This window comes from Sus scrofa, chromosome 11, assembly GCF_000003025.6.
Source record: "Sus scrofa isolate TJ Tabasco breed Duroc chromosome 11, Sscrofa11.1, whole genome shotgun sequence".
Classification (NCBI taxonomy): Eukaryota; Metazoa; Chordata; class Mammalia; order Artiodactyla; family Suidae; genus Sus; species Sus scrofa.
The window spans coordinates 69,843,913-69,868,162 of record NC_010453.5 but is presented as its reverse complement, the minus strand read 5'-3'; the positions used below and the strand labels follow the sequence as shown (position 1 = coordinate 69,868,162).

Sequence of the window (24,250 nt, the reverse complement as noted above, 5' to 3'; positions counted from 1 at the left end):
GCTGGACTGGAGTGGACACAGGGCAGCGTGGTCCTACAGGAAGTAATGAAATGTTTACGAAATGCTCTGGTTCTGACACAGCAGGGTGATCTTGATGACATCGGCGGGTATTTATTGTGCCTCTGTTCTGTGCCAGGCACTCTGAATAATTTGCCTAAGGCCGCATAACCAGCAGTTGATGGAAACTCACTCCCAAGAAGTTGAATCTCGTAGTTCATATTCTTAGCCACATGATTCCTACAGCATCTCACTGTTAATCAGCCGAGTGATCTTTAGTGACAGACTCAGAAATGTGACCAGGAAAATATGCTTTGGAAACAGCTACAAAATGTCCTACAGTGCTTATCTCTGAATGAATGCTTTACTTGATTTCATATCTGCAGGAACACAGAATCCAAAGGCTTTATTGGGTAGAGAGAGTGAAAAGCATACATATCTGCAAATAAATGAAGAGGCATAATTAGAGGCACCGATAAGGCTTTTGCCTTTCTGCGGGTGCAGGCTTTCCCCTTTGAAAATGCTGATCCAATCACCACTGTGGGAATTGTGTTAAGTTCTGTTTCTTCCAGCTAATGAAATATTAATTTATCAAAATTGCACAGATGTGCACAGTCTGTTTATTAGAATTTGGGACAGGATTTGAAATTACTTGGGCAATCTTTTCAATATGATTTTAATACAAGCGGAGCAACCACATGGTACTGAAATGTGAGCCATAAACCAGTTAGATTGTTCCTATAAACGTTCCTGGACTCAGCTGTTTAACAATTAGATGCTGAATCGTTTATGCCTGAGAATAAATAAATCTGATGAAAATGTGAAGTTTTTCCATATTGCTGTTCTGGATGTTAATGTGCACATTATTATTTTAAGAGGTCTCATGATAAAGCTGTTTGCTTGTTATTTGGAAAGATGACCTAAGTGTAATATGTTCTGACTTGGAAATGTATGTTAAGAATTATGGCAGGAAAAAGTGGTAGCTTAATCATGCCTGTGGTATAATGTTTAATTTGAGCATTACGATTTCTCGCATACATTTTTTCCTGTACGTATTAAGTATTTTAAATTAACGTGAAGGAAGCCCACATTTTGTCAGCCTCTTAAACATTTGTCTCTTAGCTTAGGAGACATACAGCTACACATTAAACTGTTTGCGTTCTGCAGACAGCAGGAATAAGGCCCACCATCACTAGTTCTTGTTAATTCAAAGTCTGGGGTTAAATGTAGCTTTAGGGAGGGCATCATTCAGAGGCTACCATGGCATTGTTGGGGTTCAGTCCATTTCTCCCCTCATCTTTCTTCTGCATCATTATCATTCTTTTTAATTTTTATTGACATATGGAATGTTGTGTTAATTTCTGCTATACAGCAAAATATGCACACATATATGTATTCTTTTCCATTATGGTTTATCAGAGGATACTGAATGTAGTCCCCCGTACCTGCAGTAGGACCTCCGTGGGTATCCATTCTGTAGATAATAGTTTGCATCTGTTAACCCCAAACTCCCGATACATCCCTCTGCTACCCTTGGCAACCACAAGTCTATTCTCTATGTCCGTGGATCTGTTTTTGTTTCATAGACAAGTTCATTGGTGTCATGTTTTAGATTCCACATGTAAGTGATATCATATGGTATTCCCCTTTCTCTGACTTACTTCACTTAGCATAATTTCTCAGTCCCTTCGTGTTGCTACAAATGGCATTATTTTGTTTTTATGACTGAGTAGTATTCATATATGTGTGTACACACACACACACACACACACACACACACACGCACACCCCACATCTTAATCCATTCATCTGTCCACTGATGTTTAGGTTGCTTCCATGTCTTGGTTACTGTGAATAGTGCTGCCCTGAACCTCGGGGTGCATGTATCTTTTTGAATTACAATTTACTTCTCTGAATATGTGCCTGGGAGTGAGATTGCTGGATTGTATGGCAATTCTATTTGAAGTTTTTTTGACGGAAGCTCCATACTGTTTGCTATAGTGATTGTACCAACTAGCATTCCTACCGTGTGCTGGTATCATTCTTAAGCTGGCTTTCTCCATGTGGTGACAGAGAGAGTTCTTAGAAGCTCAGGGCGTACAGTGATCAGGGCTTACGTGTGGCTCTTACAGAAATTCCAGTTGGGGATAAAAGAAATAGGACACTTTTATCGGTGGGATGTTCTGATGACTGAAGTCGTCCTGAATACGGTGACCAGCCCTGAATCGCAGAAGGCGGGAGGTCTCTCTTGGACCTCGTAGACAACCAGCAGAATAGAAATGATTTGCCAAAGGGAAGTCAGGAGGATTAGGAAGCCAGGGATGCTGGAAAAATGCAAACACACGTTACTTTATTTGCATAAAAATTTATTATTTTTTTTAGGGCCCACCTGAAGCATATGGAAGTTCCCAGGTTAGGGGTCCAATTGGAGCCACAGCTGCCAGCCTACACCACAGCCACAGCAACACCAGATCCAAACCACATCTGCAACCTATGCCACAGCTTGTGGCAGTGCCAGATCCCCAACCCACTGAGCGAGGTCAGGGATCAAACCCACATCCTCCTGGTTACTAGTTGGGTTTCCAACCCACTGAGCCACAGTGGGAACTCCTAAAAATTTAAATCTAGATTTTTGGAAAGCACTTTGTTTTTTGCTGTATTTGAAATAGACTATTCTTCTCCTAAGGCGACTACGCAGAAACCTTAAGCTCTTGTTGATGTTGAACCATCTTGAACTACCATTCTATTTGCCATATTTCACTTGTACCAAGACCCCAATTTTCCTATTACAATGTCTCTAAACTTGAGATCTGTCTTATACTCAGTGGTGTGTTCTTCTTTAATGGGCAGTATTTTAAAATTTCTCAGCAGTACATAAAAAAATTGATGGTATCTTAGGCTTGATGAAGAATGCTAGTTTTCCATACTTTATTGCAATTTTTATTTATATTCCTCTTTATATTTTTAATCTTACAAGTATATCCTTTAGAGAGGTGTCTTTGTATTATACTCCCTTTATAAGAGCAATAGCCATTATTTGCATCTTATTTGGCCAACACAATGCTTGGCACATAATAATCAGCCAGTACGTAAGTGAATGAGAAAATTAATACATTACGGGTGGGAATTTTTGCATATATACTTATATGCAAAACACCTAAATATGTGTGTGTGTTTAGGTGACCAGCTGAGCACATGTAACAAAGATCTAAAATTACAGTACGTAATGGAGTTCCCGTCGTGGCTCAGTGGTAAATGAACCTGACCAGTATCCATGAGGACACGTGTTCGATCCCTGGTCTCGCTCAGTGGGTTAAGGATCTGGCGTTGCTGTGAGCTGTGGTGTAGTCACGGATGTGCCTCAGATCCTCTGTTGCTGTGGCTGTGGTGTAGGCCAGCAGCTGTAGCTTTGATTAGACCCTTAGCCTGGGAACCTCCATATGCCATAGGTGTGGCCCTAAAAAGACAAAAAATAATAAAAATAAAAATTAAAATTAAAAAAATTACAGTACGTAAGATAGAAGTGTGTTTCTCCCCAGCCCTGAGGTCCAGGGTGCACAGGTGGCTCTGCATCACACAGTCACTCAGGAAGCCAGCTCTTGGGTTGGTCTGAACCTGTCATCTTCTGTACAAGGCTTCTATTTCTGGTCCAAAGGGGCACCGCCACTTGTTTCCATTTCCCAGCTGGAGAAAGGTATAAAAAGAGTGTGCAGGGCAAATTTATTTAATTTAAAGTTTGCATAAATCACTTCCTTTTACATTCCTACCTCTGAATCCAGTCTAGGTGGCCACAGTTAAGTACAAGTGGGGCTGGACAGTGCAGTCTGTGGCCTTGGGTAGCTGCTTGCTAGGCTAAAATACAGAAAGCTCTATCATTCAAAGGATAGAATGGTTATTAGGTTAGCAGTCTCAACCATGAGTAAAGACTCCTTGATAGATGGATTTTACAAATTTCCTTATGAATGTACAACAGTACCTAGGAAGGTTTATTTTAGGAGATAGTGAATGGGGCTAATATTGAATCAAATGTTTTCTTTGATGGTTGAACATTAGAAAAGTATCAGTTTTATTTCAATAATGTATGTCAGATAATGCCATCATGAATTTCCCATCATAGGTTAAAACACTGAGTTGTCACCAATTTCTTTCCTATGTTCCTTTGGGATTTATTGTGGTTTTGCTATATGGCAGGCACTGAGCTAGACTGTTGTCTTAGTTACTATTTTGTTATTTTTTGTCTCTAGATGGTCAGATGAAAAGGTGTGATTTTCGAGAGTGCTATGAAAAATGAGATTTTTGGTATGAATGTATTTAAGATTGAGTATGTATTTTTCTCTCCCACAATAGGTTCTTCGGGTAGTTCGGCTTATTAAGATTTCACCTGCATTAGAAGACTTTGTCTACAAGATATTTGGTCCTGGAAAAAAGCTTGGGAGCTTGGTTGTGTTTACTGCCAGCCTCTTGATTGTTATGTCAGCAATTAGTTTGCAGATGTTCTGCTTTGTCGAAGAGCTGGACAGATTTACGACGTTTCCAAGGGTATGTACAAAACATGCGGCCAGTTTAATTCAGTGATTCTTAGATTAGTAATAATGATTAACATCAAAGTAATTTCACTTTAACAGTGGTGGTAAAATATTGTCGTAGTCCTTAAAGTGTGGAGTAATTCAGTTTGAATATTCACAGCAATCTGCAGAACACAGGTGTTGGAACATATTTTCAGCTTTGTCAGATTATGTGTCAATTCCAACATTCTGGAAATAACCTAATAGAATGAGATGCAGAAACCAGTAATGATGGAAGCGAGGGTTCTCAGCACCTATAAATAAAAAATATAGTAGAATTTAAAAATTATTACTTCTGGGAGTTCCCGTCATGGTGCAGTGGAAACGAATCTGACTAGGAACCATGAGATTATAGGTTCGATCCCTTTCCTCTCTCAGTGGGTTGAGGAGTTGACGTTGCCGTGAGCTGTGGTGTAGGTCGCAGACACAGCTTGGATCCCGTGTTGCTGTGGCTGTGACGTAGGCCAGCAGCTCCAGCTCTGACTCGACCCCTCGCCTGGGAACCTCCATATGCCGTAGGTGTGGCCCTAAAAACAAAGGTAAAATTATTATTTTTCAAATGTTTAAAGCTTGCTTTTATATGTTTGTGAGAGTTAACATTTTAACTCTGTTTTACAGTTCATATATTTTTATGTCAGGCATAATCTAGAAGGAAGTTTTGATTCTCAGTATATAAATTTCATAAACTCTTCAGATTCGAAGTGTCTTTAAAAGATCATCTCGTCCTTAACTTCTCTAGTCTCATTAGAATTCACTTAGGTGATAAAGTCGAAAGTCAATCAACCCATCACGAACTTATGTTGAAGATGCAGCCCTTAAGCAGGAGGATCCTGAAATTTAATTCCATGTGGATTTAGAAATATGAAAAACTATAATAACTAAGACAAAGAACACATGCATATATTTTTTTTTCACCATGAACTGAAATAGTAGGCCTATTATTATGGGAAGAATAGTCTTGGGGGTAAGAATAATATACACTTAAAAAAAATAAGCTTTGAGGGCAAAAGTGTCTGCGATATACCAGGTAGACTGATACAGCCTAGGTTCTTTTTTTTTTTTTTTGTCTTTCTGTCTTTCCAGGACCACACCTGTGGCATATAGAGGCTCCCAGGCTAGGGGTCTAATCGGAGCTGTAGACACTGGCCTGCGCCACAGCCACAGCAACGCAGGATCCGAGCCTCATCTGCGACCTACATCACAACACTGAGCAAGACCAGGGATCGAACCCACAACCTCATGGTTCCTAGTCGGATTCATTTCCACTGCACCATGGTGGGAACGCCAGTTCTTATTTTTTTAATTTTGTGCTAAATTTATTACTCACTGCTAAGCATTCGCTGAGGGCCTCTCAAAGCTGTCTTGGTGATCGTGGGGCATAAACACAAGTTCCCAGTCCTCAGAAATTCTCAGTTGGGGGCGGGAGGTGACCAATAAGTCAGCATAAAGCCTGACGGGCCTTATAATGGCAAACACAAGGTGCTCTGGGAACCTAGAGCTGAGGCCCATAACCAGGAATGGAAAAATCCAGGAAGACTTCCTGGAACAGGAGGTTAGTGAAGAACAGCTGGATGGAGGCAGCCAGAGTGCAGAGAACAGGGCTCTGGTTCACGGAGACAGCATGTGCTGAAGGTCTGACCTGAGCAGTGTCTTGTCTCAGAACTTAAGAGAGAAAGAACAGTCGGAGCCACAAAGAGGAGGAATGTGTGCCTCGGTGAAAGTGTGACTGTGATGAAATGCCGAGGAGAGAGCGCAGGAGAGGATAATTAAGATGTGTGGGCTACTGAGGACAGTGGAAGAAGGTTCCCGAAGGCGGGCTGCAGGCCCGGACACAGGGGTTGGTCTTAGGCAGGTGTTGAGCTGTCAGGTGTCGAGGCGGTCTCGTAGGACAGCAAGCCCAGTGGAAGGTCACAGGGAGCCTTGGCTCATGTACGGCCACAGCATAAGCAATGGGCAGGAACAGCACTGCTGCCCTGGGTCCCATTGTCCCCACTGGGCAGTCCTGGGTGAGGGGCAGGTGGAAAGGGAGGACTTGCCCAGGAGCCCTGAACAGAGGTCCCACCCTTCTGGGGACCAGAAAGGGGGTGGGGGTGAGACTGGAGGAAAGGCTAGGAGTGAAAAATCCTGAGTCAGGATGGAGCAAAGTGCCATAGCTGAGGCTCCTCCAGGAAGAGACACCTTGGCTGGGAACACAGCTGGGTGTTTGAGGAGGGCGCCCTGGGGGCCCAAGTCCTTGCCCGAAACTCCCAGAGACTACAGTGCATGGCTGTGCCCCAAGACTGTGTGTCAAGGGCAGCTTCACCTGTGAGCCTGCCAGGCAGAGCCTTGTCATTGCCACCTAGGGGTGGCCTGGAGCCAGCCTCCTCTGCAGGAGCAGCTCTTCCTCCAGGGACAGAGAGATGCAGGCAGAGATGGCTGACGTCATCACGCCTACCTTCTCCTCGTCTGCCCCGTCCCTGCCCCCTCACTGGGTACATACGAAGCGCAGCCTGCCATCTTTGTCATTATCCCTGTCCATCTCTCGGGCCCGCTGAATTCAGCACCCAGTACTAAAGGCCCACCCAGGGTCAGCCATGGTTCTGGGCATGAGGGATGCTGGAAGGCAACAGTTCATTCCCTTCGTTTTTTATGCCGTCTTACCTTCATTTCATATCTTTCCTCATCTTGTAGCTTTCCTCTCATCTCACCCCACCAATTTTATATCCCTTACCCAAAACCTCGGGAGTGCAGAACATTCCAGGAATAGGAAGGGTTGGTGTCCCCTTCCAGAGTCGTCTCCCTCAGCACCAAACCCCAAACATCAACTTTCAGACAAAGGAAGATAAATAACACAATAAATAAGTCTTAGATCAGAGCAGGCTTTTGCCGGTACATGCGCTTCCCACAAAACAAAAAACAACTTGGGACATTTTCAAAATTTTTTGAATATTACAGGTGCAAATTAGGGCTGGGAGCCTACATATAAAAGCATCGTGGCTAAGAGTCTGCCCTTCCTGCTCCATCACTTTTTAGTTATATGACACGGAACAAATTATTCTTGAAGCTTTTAATTTTTTTCCACGTCAAGAATGCAAGTGAAAATAGTATTTTCCTCATAGCGTATTTAATAATATACAAAAGCAACCCAATGCTGGGCTTAGAAAGCATTAAAAATAGTGCTATGCTGTGTAATATATTTGAAGCTGGCATATTGGCCTCTGTACAAAAGACAAGGTTGCTTCGATCCAGCCCTGCCTCAGCCCCTTGGGATTTGCTGTTTTCCAGCCGTAATAGTAATCACCCAGCGCTGCCTTTGCAGATCTCCAATTACTCAATTGAGCTTTTCTGCCCGATTTACCGTAACCATCTTAATGAAAGCAGCCAGTGACGGTGGGGTCCCCTCGTCAGTTATTCAGCAGCTGACAGGGTTGATACGGGAAGCGACTGACTGAAAGGCATAGATCTCTCTTTGCCCGTGAATGCAATTAAGAGTCAGAGCCCTGCAAAATCATCAGATTTTACAAGAAATGTTAAAAATATCACAATCACAAAAAGGAGTCATTTTCCTTCCTAGCCCAAGAAACACTGTCAGTTGGTGGCCCTTGCCTGATAGGAATCATCAGCCAAGATGGTTGAAAACACAAGGCAGCAGGGAGTTCCTATGGTGGCTCGGCAGTGACTGGCATCCATGAAGACGCAGGTTTGATCCCCAGCTTCACTCAGTGGGTGTAAGGACAGAAACACAGATTGTGGTGTGAAGACACACACATGGGGAAGAAGGACGTGTGATTGGCCTGGCATCTACAAGCCAAGGACCTCCAGGAATTGTCGCAAGCATCTGAAGCAGAAGAGGCAACTTCAAAGAGAAGTTTCAGAGGGAACAGGGTCCTGCCAGCATCTTGATTTCTGACTGCTAGCCAGCCTCCAGAGCCGTGAGATAATAAATTCCTGTTGTTTGAAGCCACCCCGTTTTGGGTACCAGCAGCCCTAGCAAACCAGTGCATTTTCCTTCTCCATGTGTTGTCTTCACATGTTAACAAAAAAGATGCAAGATTTCTAGGCTTTGTGATAAAATCTAGAAGAAGAAGGGGGTCACCCCTGCTGGGGTCCCCTTCTTAGAAGTAGTCACCGTTCCCAGTACCTTCCATCTCTCCCTCCAGCAAACCAGCCTTATCTCTCATCAGCGGGATTGGGTCACTCGGTCACTTCTAAAAGATTCATTGGCAGCATGGCTGGAGTCAAAGTGACTAACTTGGATTAACCATAGGGGAAGAAATGGATAATTGAGAGACAACCACAAAAACCACTACAGTGGTTCAACCCGAAACCTAGAGGAGATTTCTCTCATCTCTGTCTCCGAAGCTCCCATAGGCCCTGTCCAACAGGGTGGGTAAATAGACACATCATAGGAGGAGGGCTGGTTAATTTCTCTCCCGGAAGCATCTGAGCTCCAGCTCTTTCCCAAGATGCTCAAATAAGACCTACCGAGCAGCAGCATGGGGCCTGGCACAGCGTGGATTCTAGCTTTCCCTCTTTTCATGGTCACTTCTTATAACCCAGACAGGTCATAAGACAGGATGCCACAGGCAGGAGTCACTCATCTTTCTGTAACAAAGACAAAAACAAATTGCAGGGTTTTTTTTTTTTTTTCCCCGTCATGGTTGCCTGACAGAAGCACATATGCTTCTGTCATATGAGTTTCAGTTTCACTACAGTTTTGTTCTTTTTCTCCTCTACTTAGTATATGAAGCAACTTTTGGCTGCAGTCCTAAAATAGTTACAGAATGCACACCCACTGTAGATCTTCAATCCCCTCGATATCTTTATTCCTTTTAATTTCCAACTAAAATAATAATAAACAGGCCTCATTTGTTTTGCATTCCTACAAATGGGGATAGTTTTTACTCATAAATAATAATACACTACCCTCCATAACACAGGGTCCTTGAATTTTAATATTATTTACTTGATACAGGTTTTCTTAATTTGCATTCCCTAAATGCTAATTACTTGCTCTATTGAATTTTCTCCTATCAAATCATGTCCAAAGCAGTTATAGAATGTAAGCAGTAAATGCTATAAAACGCCTAATTACAAATTCATTTCCCTCTTTGCTCTCACCACCAGAATAGCTAATCATGCTTTTCGTTGCATGGAAAGAATTACTCAGAAATTTGAAGAAACGACTTGCTCCTTCGGCTTTTTGTTTGTTTGTTTTGTTTTGTTTTCAGTCCTTGCCAAATGTAGAGCGTTTGCCTACATCTTCAGTAAATTCGGGGTTTATTGTATCTTCAAGAGGATAATTCGTTCAGTGAATATTGCTAAAACCCTTATTAATTATTTTTGATTTTCGTCGTTCTGTCTTCCACGAGGAACAAGAAGGTGTATTCTTCTGTGGCCTTTGCAGTTTACCCGGCTCGTTAGCAATGGCCCTGAAGTCCCTGAGTCCCTGTCCTCATCCCTCCCATCCCTTTCCCGTAGAAAACCGCTTTTCTGAACTTGACATTTGTTCTTCGTGCATCCCTTTATGCTTTAGTTCATATACAGGCATCAACTGAGAATCACATGACCCTTTTGTGTCATTTCAACCCACCGTAGGTGATCTTACCTTGTGTGTTTCTTCTGCGAAGTGCTTTCTTTTACTCAACCCTGTGTGCGTGAGATTTACCGATCTAAGTACACGTAGCTGTGTTTTATTTATTTTCCTTGGGATATAATAGGCTACTGTTTGTGCCATCATCTGGAAACACTGCAGAATGTGTTTTCCCGTTCTGCTGTGTGACAGGTGAATTCTAAGATGGGAAGCCAAGGCCCCTGACGCTCTGTATCGTCCCTTCCCTTGGGGTTTGGGCAGGTCGTGTGACTATGGTGGGATTTCACTCCTGTGCACAGGCTGCCAGTGACTGAACTGGAGTCAATCAGAAAGGGAATTATCTCGGATGGGCCTGACCTAATCAGAGGGACTGGGCTCTTCCCGACGAGGGCGAATCAGAGCAAGAGAGGGTCTCACGTTGGCTTTGGAGAAGTAAGCTGCCATGCTGTGAAGAGCCACGTGGCTGAGACCCGAGGGTAGCTTCTGGCGGCTGTGAGCAGCCACGGAGTTCTCTTTATGGCTCAGCAGTAACGAGCCCGGCTAGTGTCCACGAAGATGTGGGTTCGATCCTTGGCCTCGCTGAGTGGGTTAAGGATCTGGCGTCGCTGTGGCGGAGCTGTGGTGTAGGATGCAGACACAGCTCAGATCCTGCCTTGTTGTGGTTGTGGCGTAGGCCAGCAGCTGCAGCTCCAATTCAACTCCTAGCCTGGGAATTTATATATGCCATGGGTGCCACCCTAAAAAGCAAAAAAAAAAAAACAGGAAAGAAACCAGGACCCTGAGGCCTACATCCACAGTAACCTGAACCAGGGAAGAGGACCCCAAGCTCCCGATGAGACCAGAGCCCAGCCTGGACCTTCATTTCAGCCTCGGAGACCCTGAGCAGAAAACCCAGGCATATGGCACCCACACCTCTGACCCACAGAAACTGTGAGATAATCAAAGAGTGTTGTTTTGAACCACTAAGTGTGTGGTGATTGGTTACACAGATGTAGAAAACGGATGCATGCCGGTTTGAGATGTGTCTTTCTACTATTCTGCAACTCCACTTAGTGCTGCTCTGACCATTGCATTGTTAACATGCGCACTTGTGAATCCTGCACCTGCAAAAATCTTTCCGGGCTGTGTAGCTGAGCATGGCATTGCCGGGTCTTAGAATAAAGATATCCTCAGCTTTAATAGGTAGGGATCCATTTGCGTTCCAAAGTGCTCTCCCCAGGTTATCTGGCATCAGCAATACAGGAGAATGTTCTCCACCTCAACTCGGCAACAGAGGGTCTTGTCAGGCTTTGTTTTGCCTTCAGCATTTAGCTCTTCATTTAGCCTGAATTGATTTTTGTGGCTGCCGTGAGCTAGGGAACAATCTCATTTCTGTTTGTGTAACCCGTTGTCAGAGTACCAGTTATTGACCAGTCTGTCCATCCCCCAGGGTTCTGTGGTGCCAGCTGTGTCCATGTGCTTCCATATGTATGGGCCCAGGTCAAGGCTCACACATGCCCTTTTCAGCTCCTTTTGCCACTGAATATTTTCCTGGTCACCTCCAGGAAAGCCCAGAAAATATCCAGCTTTACGCAGGCATCTCAGTTAGCAATCTCCACCTTCCCAGGGTCCACGACCTTGCCCTTTGTGCGTGACATGACATTGAAAGCACTTATGGCAGAGATCAGAATCCCTCGGGAAGGTGCCTTTTCTTGACTCAAGCTGCCTGTTCGTTTTCGGTCCTGGGGTTTCCATTGTATTCCAGCCTTCTTGACTGGGCCTTTTAAAGGATGTTTGTCCTGTTTTGTCCAGAATTTCCTGTGGATTTTACATCATTTTTCCCCATATATGATTAGACACTGAGGCTCAGTCATACATTTTTGAGACAAGAAAAGAAACCACTCTGTTGGCTTTCTTTCAGATAGATAGCTTTATTTTTTCTATCAACCCCTAGGCACAGCTCAGCGTCGGCCTTTGCCTCTTTGCATTTGTTTACATTACAAATCTCATCTCTGTTTTCATTCTTACATCTTCATGTTTATGTGTCCTTCACCTGCCACAGCACCAAAAACCATTTTCCACAAATATCACAGGCATCCACTCACAATGAGGATGAAATAGATCATGTGTCTATTTTGTTGTTGTTTATAATCTGAGCAACACTGTCTGTGTGATGGAGCCAGTGGTTCCCGCATCCGAACAAAGGTACCGCCTTCCCTTAGGGCGTAGGCCAGCGCCGAAGGATGAGCTCAATGTATCCTCTCGTAGACACAGAAGGAAGAACTCAAGCCAGAAGGTGAAATAGGTTCCCAAAGATGTCATCAGTCGTAAAGTCATATCAGGGATATCCTGGGGTGTATTTAAAAATTCTGGGAACTGGGAGTTCCCGTCATGGCTCAGCAGTAGTGAACCCGACTAGTATCCAGTATCCATGAGGTTGTGGGTTCAATCCCTGGTGTCACTCAGTGGGTTAAGGATCCAGCATTGCCCTGAGCTGTGGTGTATGCTGGCAACTGCAGCTCTGAGTCGACCCCTAGCCTGGGAACTTCCATGTGCTGCAGGTATAGCCCTAAAAAAAAAAAAAAAAAAAGAGAGAGAGAGAGTTCCCGTCATGGCGCAGCTTAAACAAATCTGACTAGGAACCATGAGGTTTCGGGTTCAATCCCTGGCCTTGCTTAGTGGGTTAAGAATCTGGCATTGTCGTGAGTTGTGGTGTAGCTTGCAGACATGGCTCGGATCTGGCGTTGCTGTGGTTGTGGTGTAGGCTGACAGCTATAGCTCTGATTAGACCCCTAGCCTGGGAATCTCCATATGCTGCAGGTGCGGCCCTAAAAAACCAAAAGACAAAAAAAAAAAAAAAAGGAAATAAAACAAAATAAATTCTGGGAACCAGTTCTTAGGTGCTAAGCTTCGTGCTTCCAAATATCCTTGCATTTGAATAAGAGAGGGAATGGTTGCCTGCAAGGAAGTAAGTCTGCAAAGCTCTAGGAAGCCTTGTCTGGGATACTCACGATTCCACAGGAGGATTTGGGTAGTGGAATTAGCCGAGAAGGTTCTAAGGAAAACAAAACACATAAAGCAGAGAGGTGGGATGTCACTTAACTGCGGGGTCAGGCCAGGGCCAGACTCCTGCGGGTCTTCCAAAGTTGGGGTAGTGACCCCGGGGAGCTATTGCAAACTTTTGACTCTTTCTTTGTTATTCTTCCTGAAAAATAATGGAAGAGCTGTCTTGAGGAAGTTTATACGGGAAGAAATGTTATTTCTCTGAGGAGGTGTTTTCACCAAACAAAACTCATTTTTATTGACCAAAGGCAAAAATGTACGATCGGTTGAGGAATTTCCAGCATCTTCAGGGCAGGAGGGGAGGTAATTTTTTATTTTTTCTGTGCGGCCATTATTGTGTCAAATCTTCCACAGTCTCATAAAGTCAGGCCCGTCGGAGGCTATAAGCCGAATTATCCCCCATGCCTGGACATGGCTTTGCAGTAGAAACCAGCAACGTGGTTGCACTTTTAATGTAATGCAAAAAAAAGGAATGAAACATAGCGCTTAATGTAACTACCTCCGCCCCCCAAATCTGCAAAATTCACTCTGAACTGCAGGAGTCAAGGGATGATTACGTTCCTGACCCCAGCAGCATCCTCTCTGGGGGAGGCCCTTCTTTGGCTCCTCATCGTATGTTGGAAGTTTTCTACCCATCATCTTATTTGCCGTTTTCCAGTTGCCATGTGACACCAATGTTATTTTAATAATTAGTCTCCTCCATGGCACCGATTTCAGAAATAAGTGAGAGTTGTTAATGAGGAATATTTACGTGTCTCCTTCAGTGAAGATGAGCTACTGTGGGAGTTCCCACTGTGGCGCAGCAGGTTAAGAATCAGACGGCAGCAGCTCGATCCCTGGCCTAGCGCAGTGGATTAAGGGATCTGGTGTTGGCGCAGCTGTGATGTAGGTCACGGCAGCTCAGATTCAATCCCTGGCCCAGGAACTTCCCTATGCTATGGGTTTGGCCATAACATTTTTAAATAATAATACTAATAAAAATTTTAAAAGAAGCTACTGTAAGCATATTTTCACTACTGAAAAGGTGACTACATTTTGAATACTTTGTTGAGTCTTGCCTACAAAAAAATACAGTCTATAGACTTTTTTTTTTTGCTTTTTAGGGACGTACTTTTGACATATGGGAGTTCCCAGGCTAAGGGGTCGAATCAGAGCTGCAGCTGCTGGCCTACACCACAGCCACAGCAATACGGGATTCAAGCCTCGTCTGTGACCTACACCACAGCTCGTGGTAACACCAGACCCCCGACCCACTGAGCAGAGCCAGGGATCCAACCTGCATCCTCATGGATACTAGCTGGATTTGTTTCCACTGTGCCACAACTGGGAACTCCTATAGTCAGACATTTTAAATGTTCTCTCATGGTTACATACAATTCCTCTTATATAAAAAAGAGTAATAGTATATATTTTAGAGGATTATTAAGACTATTAAAGGATACAATATATGCAAATGAGTTAACACTGTGCTGACAATGAGACAGGGAATTAACGAGTGGTAGCAGCCAGAGTTGTTCTTAAATGGTGTGGAAGTCCAGCTTTCAGCTCGAAATACTGAATTCCTAGCAATAATCACATAGCCCAACATAAAAGAGTCCTTCGGTCAATGTTTGGGGCATGAACACGACATAAGGACTCAGTTCTCTGTATTGTAAGGAAAATTTTAAAGTCCGCCGCATTCTGGTTTAGACTATTCTTTTTACTCAGCCCTTTGCAACTTTCAACAAAAATGCAGAAAGTAAAAAATTGCATTCCAGAGACATACGATTCCTGCCAGAAGCTGAAAGAGCTTATCATTCCCTACTCCACGTCTGGGATTAAACTCAGAACCGTTTAATGACTAAAGAGTCATTCTTTCCCCACTGCCCACCCCTTGGGTACAGCTGCCTACCTCTGCAGAGAGCGCTCTCCAGGCTTCTCACGCATCTTCCCTCTGAATCAATGTTAAAACCCTAATGTCCAGGAAACATGATACAGTATATGTGTGCGTGTGAGCGAGCACGCGTGTGGCTGAGTACATGTGTGTGCAGACGGGGGTGGGGGGGAGGGTGAGGGGAGCTGTTCTAGGCTGACGGAAGTGGTTGGGGTGCATCCTCTAATCTTACCTCGTGCGGTACAAATGGGGGAAAAGCAGGGCAGGTGGAGACTAGATATCAAAAGGATCCGGGAACTGGTTCAGGCTTAGGTCTGTTCTTGTGGCTGTTATTTTAGTTTTCCATAGGCCATTAAGAATCCCAGGGAAAAGGCAGTGGGCAAAGGACAGAATTCTCACCTCAGTCCAGCAGAGCTGTTCCTTTCAGTAAGGAGAAACTCAAGGCATCTGACAATAAAGTATGCATATTGATGTGAATGACCAAAAAGAAATTCCACTAACAACGCGGGGAAGTGTCACACTTCCGGTCTCTGGGGAAAAGCCGTGTCATTTCAGGCTGATTGACAAAAGGAAGTAAGACCAATAGGAGGATTCTGGAATGGTCCCACAAAATAAAGGAAAGGCGATTCTCTCATGGAGCATGCGGAAGAATGCACTTCTGTATTATTTAAAATTGCTGCCCGTTCAGCAATACATGAAAAGAAATGTTTATTCTATTTTGACTTATGCCAAAAAGTACAGAATGTATCCAAAAAAAAATTATAGCCAAGTCAAATAAATTTAGGCAGTATTTAAAAGAATTAATCTAAAAGCAAAACAAAATCAAAATTACAATGGAAGCAAAAATGAAACCTGAGGAGTTCCCGTCGTGGCGCAGCAGAAACGAATCCAACCAGGAACCATGAGGTTGTGGGTTCGATCCCTGGCCTCCATCAGTAGGTTAAGGATCTGGTGTTGCCGTGAGCTGTGGTGTAGGTGGCAGACACAGCTCGGATCTGGCATTGCTGTGGCTGTGGTATAGGCTGGCAGCTACAGCTCCAATTCAGCCCCTGGCCTGGGAACCTCCATATGTCACGGGTGCGGCCCTAGAAAAAACAAAAGACAAAAAAAAAAAAAAAAAAAAAAAAAAATGAAGCCTTAAAGACCAAAGTTCACCACGAAGACACCCATATTTATTGGAACAATATACACCTGAATAGGGAGATAAACTCTGATTATGTGTCTGATTATGAGTTGAAAACAAACTAGTCCCTAGAGAAGCATTATTATCTCTAAGTCTTCCTAGAGGTCATTATTATTAATAGTAATAATTATTGCATTTGAGTACTTTTGACAAGTAAGGCCCTTTAACAGGAACTTTTCATGGGCAGATATTTATAGAAAAAAAGAGTTAACATGCATACATAGATATCAGCATATGTTTAATATCTTACTTACCTCATACATCTAATCTATTACATGTATCTAATGTAATCCCCCAAACTACCCTATTAAGGAAGTATTTTCCCCACATTATAGTGTTATTAAAAAAAAAGCAATGAGGAGAGTCATCAAAAATCAGTGAGCACCAACAAGAAAATGTTTAAGGCTACAAAACAAAAAGAGTATGATTTGGTCCATAGAGACGAATGGGCAAACACATATATTCACTGGAAAAAAAAGGAAGACAAAGAACGTATCACAATGAATGGTTAGAAAACTAATTATCATCAAACAAGTGATGTGCGGGATACCAAAGCCCCTTCATACTATGTATCAAAATAACTTCTTGTATTTGAAGTGTGAAAATGTAGAAAACAAAGAATCTTTCAATTTGAATGGTCAGGGGCTTTTTAGGCTTAAATAAGGACAAATTTGAAATTTCAAACAAGTCAAAAATAACCACCCAAAGTAACGTTTAAAAACAAAGGAAATGTGAGGATACAATCTTAATTTGTAATACCTGTGATTCAGAACATGTCAAATGGACCAGGTTTGTTGATTATTTTGGTTTGGGTTAATAAGGATGCCCACTATGCTCTCACAGTGCAGTGTGTGTAACTTTTCTGGGAATCCATTTATCATTATGTATCAAGACACTAAAAAACATGTTTTACATTTTCATCTAGTACGTACATTTCTAGAAATCTACCCCAAGAAAATATCCAGAGTACACACAAAGATTGCTGTTAAAAGAAAATGCCCTTTGAAGAGCATCGCTTACATCGCTTACAATTATGAAACTTTTTTTTTTTTTTTTGTCTTTTTGCCATTTCTTGGGCCGCTCCTGCGGCATATGGAGGTTCCCAGGCTAGGGGTCGAATCGGAGCTGTAGCCCCTGGCCTACGCCAGAGCCACAGCAACGCGGGATCCAAGCCACGTCTGCAGCCTACACCACAACTCACGGCAACGTCGGATCGTTAACCCACTGAGCAAGGGCAGGGATCGAACCCACAACCTCATGGTTCCTAGTCGGATTCGTTAACCACTGCGCCACGACGGGAACTCCCAATTATGAAACTTTTAAAACAACTTTAATGTCCAGACATAACAGATTGTCTAAATAAAGTTTGAGTACGGTGAAATATTATACAATTATCAAGACTGTATTTTTATAGAATCATGAATGAGGTTAGCCATGAATAACATACCTGATGAAGATCAAAATTAAGCAAAAAATCCTAATGCAACCCCGTATTTGCAGCTGGATTCAATTTTGTTTCCAGTACATAAATACACCTCGGGGGAAAAAAACTGGTAGAATTTTAAAATTCTAAAACAGATTCTAAAGAATATATACAACCACTTGTTTGAATTATGAATACCTTTATTCTTTATGCTTTTGGGTATTTCCAAATTTTGTGCAATGAATGGCTTCTTGTTTTATACAAATGGGAATAGGTAGGTAGGTAGATATAAAAGCTTAATTTATAATTAAAATATCAGTAAGAGAAAACAATTACCTCATTTTCTTAAAAAGTGACAGGAATAGGCGTTCTTGCTGTGGCACAGCGGGTTAAGAATCCAAGTGCACTCAGGTCACTCTGGAGGTGGGGGTTAGATCCCCAGCCCAGCACAGTGAGTTAAAGGATCCAGCTTGGATTCAGTCCCTGGCCTGGGAACTTCCATATGCCCTGGGTGTGGCCATTAAAAAAAAAAAAAAAAAAAGACAGAAACATTAGCTGTCAAAATTTTAAGTGAGGAAAAGTATAGAGAATGCACATACAGATAAGATATGTATATGTGGAGGGAACATATATATAGGTACATATATACCCTTAACAGGGAAATGCGGGGTTTCTTGTGGAAAGTGGATTAAAGATCTGGCATCACTGCTGGAGCTCCGGTCACTGCTGTGGTGTGGGTTTGATCTCCGGCCCAGGAACTCCCATATGCTGCAGGTGCAGCCAAAAGCAAGTAAAGAAACAAAAAACCCCAAGTAAATGCAAGTTATAAAATAAGACTGATTTTCATTACATAATGAGACAAATTTTAATCTACAAATTGTAAAATCAGCTTTATTAAAGTCATTTCAGGAGTTCCCGTCGTGGCGCAGTGGTTAACGAATCCGACTAGGAACCATGAGGTTGGGGGTTTGGTCCCTGGCCTTGCTCAGTGGGTTAAGATCCAGTGTTGCCGTGAGCTGTGGTGTAGGTGGCAGACGCGGCTCAGATCCCACGTTGCTGTGGCTCTGGTGTAGGCCGGTGGCTACAGCTCTGATTGGACCCCTAGCCTGGGAACCTCCATATGCCGCGGGAGCGGCCCAAGAAATAGCAAAAAAAAAAAAATATATATATATATATATATATATATATATATATATATAAAAGTCATTTCAATTAAATATGTATTTGTAAACAACTATAAACTCTATTTTCAAGTCATGGATTACTGAATAAGCACTATTGAGATAGAAGCAAGGCTTTGAAATTTCTGTTTGCCATAGAAAAGAGCAGACAATATAATTTGCAGTAAAATTTTATTTGTGACTTAAGGGAAATGAGAAATCAAAGCCCCTGGAAAGAAAGCAAAGATAGGCAAACTCCATTTTTAAAACGTAGGGTTTTTTTTAATATGCAGAAGTATAAGCACTTCCTGACCAAGGCTGCTTTCTATTTGAAGCCAAATAGATAAGCCTTATTCTTGAGCAAATTTCACAAATAGGAAGCAAAAAAACACTGGGAAATGTCCTGTGTAGACTCTATGGTATTCTAGTTACAGAAATTTTCTTAATAAGTCCTCAGTTTTATTTTGCAATAAGATGTGCATCTGTGTTTTTAGGAGCACTGTCTATTTTGTATATATTACTAAATCTTTATTGTACCCAAAGTAAAATACCAACTTTCATCTGCAATTTGATGGCATACTTGCCAGTGAAATGCATCATTTACATTATGAAAATTTAATATGACTGACATTAGCGAAATCGCTAATTAAGAAATGGCATAAATCTTCAAGAAACTTGACAGTCTGTTCTATGAAGAAAATTAATTCAGATGTCTCCTATTTGCATAAATCTCCAGGTCTCATTTTCACAGCTGTTTGTTCTGTCAGCTAGATGGTTGCATTTCAAGATGATTTTAACATAATCGGTGGGAAATATACCTTTTGACTAAAAATATCATACTCTGCAAGAAGGATCATTGGCGGAAAGTACAAGTTCATTCTGTTCCTCTTGACGGTTTTTCCTTCAGATAAATGTATCTCATTCAGGACCTTTAACATTTGTCTTAAATTATTAAAATATTTTTATTATTCTGTACTTTTAGATTCTCAGGGAAATGAAAAGGTTGTGTCCTTTTCATTTGGGAAAATGTCTATTTTTTCTTAAGCAGAGAAGCATAATACAGCGTTTTAGCGATGTACCCAGTTCCGTGCTAGACAAAGGGGGTAATAATTTTAAAGACGATTTAGACTAGGCATGATGTTTGTTTTAGTAATTTAGAGAAGGAAAGGAGATAGTTATTAGATCTTAAGATACCATGTGTCAGAGTTCCTGTCGTGGCGCAGTGGTTAACAAATCCGACTAGGAACCATGAAGTTGCGGGTTTGATCCCTGGCCTCGCTCAGTGGGTTAAGGATCTGGTGTTGCCATGAGCTGTGCTGTAGGTTGCAGACGGGGCTTGGATCCCGCGTTGCTGTGGCTCTGGCGTAGGCCAGCGGCTACAGATCCGATTTGACCCCTAGCCTGGGAACCTCCATATGCTGTAGGAAGTGGCCCTAGAAAAGGCGAAAAGGCAAAAAGACAAAAAAACAAAAAACAAAAGATACCATGTGTCCGCAATGTCCAAAAGGACAGCAGGAATTGAAGACCAGCCATCCCAGCCTAGAGACCCAGACAGCGCTTGCTCCTTACAAGCCTGGGTCCAACATGTCACAAGGTACTTTGAAGCATCAGATAAATGCTAGTCCCGGCTCACTGTCTCCTTCATGTTTTTGTATCTTCCCCTAAGAGAAATCCCAGGAGACCGTGCAAATCCATGGTTGGGTCATCTGTGGTACATGTGGACCTTAACCCAGGCACAGCCATTTACGAGATGAATGAATATATCCACATCCCGCTTTCACAGCTAGAAAAAGATTCACTAGCTTTTGCAGATGAGCTTCTGCCATCTTTCCTTTTACTCTTGAAATTATGCTTAAGTGCAGACTCTACTTAAAGTAATTTGCTGCTGGAAGAGGCATAACATTTTGATTTCTGCTTTGCTTCTAATTACATTCAAGCTCATTTTGACATTTAAGGCCAATTACACTGGTCTAGCTTCAGCAAGACTTTTCCATAGCAGTCTAAAATTTGACCAATAAACAGGCTCCCCCCCTTTTTATTCATTTAAATGGAATGCTTGGCAACAAGCATATTTGGGGAATTATAAAAGCAAAATAAATAATGTGGGTTCATTTTGGAAAAAAAAAAAAAGTGAAGAACTGTTTGGTCTTTCTTGCCAATGTGAAAGGCAGTCACAGAATTAATCGAAACCACCAGTTTCAACTTTGTTTCTTTTTAAATCACAAGGAATAAGGCAAAATCATTTAACAGAGAAATTAATATTTTAAATGTTTCACTTTGTTAACAGCGAAGGTAGTTGATTTCAACAGATCTCAAATTCCAAGAGTCTGTGTAGAGAGAGAGACATACATGGCTCCAAAAACTTTGTCACTCAAAAGTCATGAGTAACTAAACTCTTCAGAACTCTCCAGGCCCTACAACAAAATTCAGTCAGTGTTCCAATCCACTCCATCCAATATATAGGATGGCTTAGAGCACACACAGCTCTTAATTTATTTAGCTCCCTGCTTCCAGCCTACTTGCTAACACTACGATTTTTACTGTTTATTCAATAAATTCTCTCATCTTTGACAGCACCAACAGACAATTTATAGTATCTGTTAGTAACGAAACATTTTTTTTTTCTTTTAGGGCTGCACCTGCAGTAGTATGTGGAAATTCCCAGGCAAGGAGTCGAATCTGAGCTGCAGCTACTGGCCTACAGCACAGCCACAGCAATGCCAGATCCGAGCTGCGTCTGTGACATATGCCTCAGCTTGTAGCAATGCCGGATCTTTAGCCTACTGGGCGAGGCCAGGGATCGAACTCACATCCTCATGAACACTAGTGCGATTCGTTTCCTCAGAGCCACGATGGGAACTCTGTCAGCCTCTATTTTAAACTGCTCCCCTTTGGCTCTCCTGTCTGGGAAGGGCATCATTTAAAAAAAAATTTTTTTTAAATTAGAGTTGATTTACATTGTTGTGGCGATTCCCCCTGTACAGCAAAGTGACCGAGTCATACATATACATACGTTCTTTTTCTCGTGTTATCGTCCATCATGTTCAGTGAGGTCCTGCTCTATAGCCCAGGACACTATATCCAGCCTCTTGGTGAAGGGCATCTTTGGAGAGTGAGGGCGGAGACCAGGCGGTCGAGGTTAGATCCGATGCCAAGCATTGGAAAACTCCTGGTGGAGGCTGGCTGGGCGGTGTTGAGGCCTCTTTGGAGGCCAAGGTGGAAGGGAGCCCATTTCCCAAGGGAACCGGTGCCACTGGCCGGGGAGGGACACACAGGACGCGTTAGACGCACCTAGGAGTTGGCATGTTTCCTGAGAGTTTGGCGAAAAAAAAAAAAAAAAAGATGGAGTTTGGGGAACTGGGAAGAGTGAGTTTGAATCCAGGGGCCATGGAATTCCATCTAAACCATTTTTTTTTTTTGAGGTTGAACATTTTAAGTTTATTTATTGACCATTTATATTTATTTATTTTAACTTTTTATTGTTATTTCCCCAGTACAATTTTCTTTTTACTGTACAGCATGGTGACCCAGTTACACTGACATGTATACTGAGATCCTGCTGTGTAGCACTGAGAACTATGTCTAGTCATTTATGATGGAGCATGATAATGGAAGAAAAAAAAGAGAGATTTGAAGTAAAGAAATGGCTACTGCCGATGGCTTTAATGTTACAATACGATGGTTTCAAACTCACAGTGTTTGTATTTATGGTCAGTTTAGTTTAGCCACAGTGAGTGGTGGCTCTCAGAGCTTTTATTTACTGTAGGTTTTTTAAAATACATGTAATGTCATCGTCGTTGGTTTTTCCCAACCCCTAACTCCATCACACCTTGATCTTATTAGTCATGATGTTGCCAAGCAATGTACTTGTTAGAAATTTAATTTCAACATTAGGTAGGTCCAACATTTACTATATATTGGTATCATTGTAAATATTGTTAAAGCTTTGAATAATCAAGTTTCAAATAAAAGGAACCAGACAAGAAAATATTAAAGGATCGTGAGGTCAGTGGGTTTTTCGGAAGAAGATAAAACTCTTGTACATTTTATTGCTAGTTGAATGGGGGAAAAAGAAGCAAGGGGATTGAGGAGGTGAATAATGAAGGCAATTAAAACCCAAGGAGGTGTCACTTTTGCACTCAGTGAATACCATCCAGGCAAATATTCCATTTTACGGCTGACTGGTAGTAAGACACAGCCACAGCGGGGACACTCTTAATAAAAAAGGTTGAGCTACTATATAAGTTGTCAAATGGATTTCATCTTGAAAGCAGATCTTTTGTAGAGAGAGAGTTCTGGAAACCAGCTAAGGATAGATAAGATAGATGCATATTATATTGTATGTCAGTGATCTGAGTTATATTTCTTCACCACATTTAAAAATTCTGAATGTCTATGTTTTTAAAGTAAATATATGTTCCACATGCATTTTAATACATAGCGAAAAAAAAGTACATTAAGTATAAGGTAAATTTTATGTCCACCAAAAACCTATATACGAGTGTTCCTAGCAGCATTTGTTCTAATAGCCATAAAGTGGAAATGACCCAAATACCCATCAACTGAGAAGTAAATACAATGTGATATATCTGTATAATGAAACATCACTTGGCAATAAAAGGGGATGAAGTGCTGATACAGATTACAGTATGGATGAATCCTGATCACATATTCTATGATTCTACTTATAGAAAATATTGGGAGTTCCCATCATGGCTCAGTGGTTAACAAACCCGACTAGCATCCAGGAGGATTCGGGTTCAATCCCTGGTCTCGCTGAGTGGGTTAAGGATCTGGCATTGCTGTGAGCTGTGGTGTACATCACAGACGCAGCTTGGATCCCACGTTGCTGTGGCTGTGGTGTCGGCTGGTGCCTATAGCTCTGATTCGACCTCTTGCCTGGGGACATCCATATGCCATGAGCGTGGACCCTAAAAAAAAAAAAAAAAAAAAGACAAAAAAAGAAAATGTTCACAGTAGGCAGCTCCACAGAGACAGACAGTGTGGCATTGGTTGTTGAAGGCTGAAGTAGGGAGGAATGGGGAGTGACTGCTATGGGGACATAGTTTGGAAGCAGATGATGAAAAAGTTCTTAAATTAGTTGCTAGTGATGTCGGACCACTGTGAAGAAACTAAACCACTTAATTACCCACTTGGAATGGTGAACTTTATGGTATAGAAGCCATAGCTCAACAAAGCTGTTACTTTAAAAAGTTCAAAAAGGAGTTCCCACTGTGGCTCAGTGGGTTAAGAACCCAGCACAGTGTCCATGAGGATGTGTGTTCAATCCCTGGCCATGCTCAGTGGTTAAGGATACTGTGTTGCCTCAAGCTGCACAGTGTAGGTCACAGGTGCAGCTCGAATCCGGTGTTGCCGAGGCCATGGCATTGGCCATCAGCTGCAGCTCTGATTCAGCCCCTAGCCTGGGAACTTCC

General features: G+C 42.3%; 1 protein-coding gene across 4 annotated transcripts in view; it reads left to right on the top strand.

The window, feature by feature from the left end:
* The window catches only part of NALCN (sodium leak channel, non-selective), a 312,666-nt gene that overhangs the window by 154,858 nt on the left and 133,558 nt on the right, over positions 1 to 24,250 (top strand). For all 4 annotated transcript variants that reach the window (XM_021065878.1, XM_021065879.1, XM_021065881.1 and 1 more), the window contains exon 13: positions 4,345 to 4,536. In XM_021065878.1, coding sequence (XP_020921537.1) covers positions 4,345 to 4,536 — 192 coding nt within the window. The remainder of the gene's footprint in view (positions 1 to 4,344; positions 4,537 to 24,250) is intronic.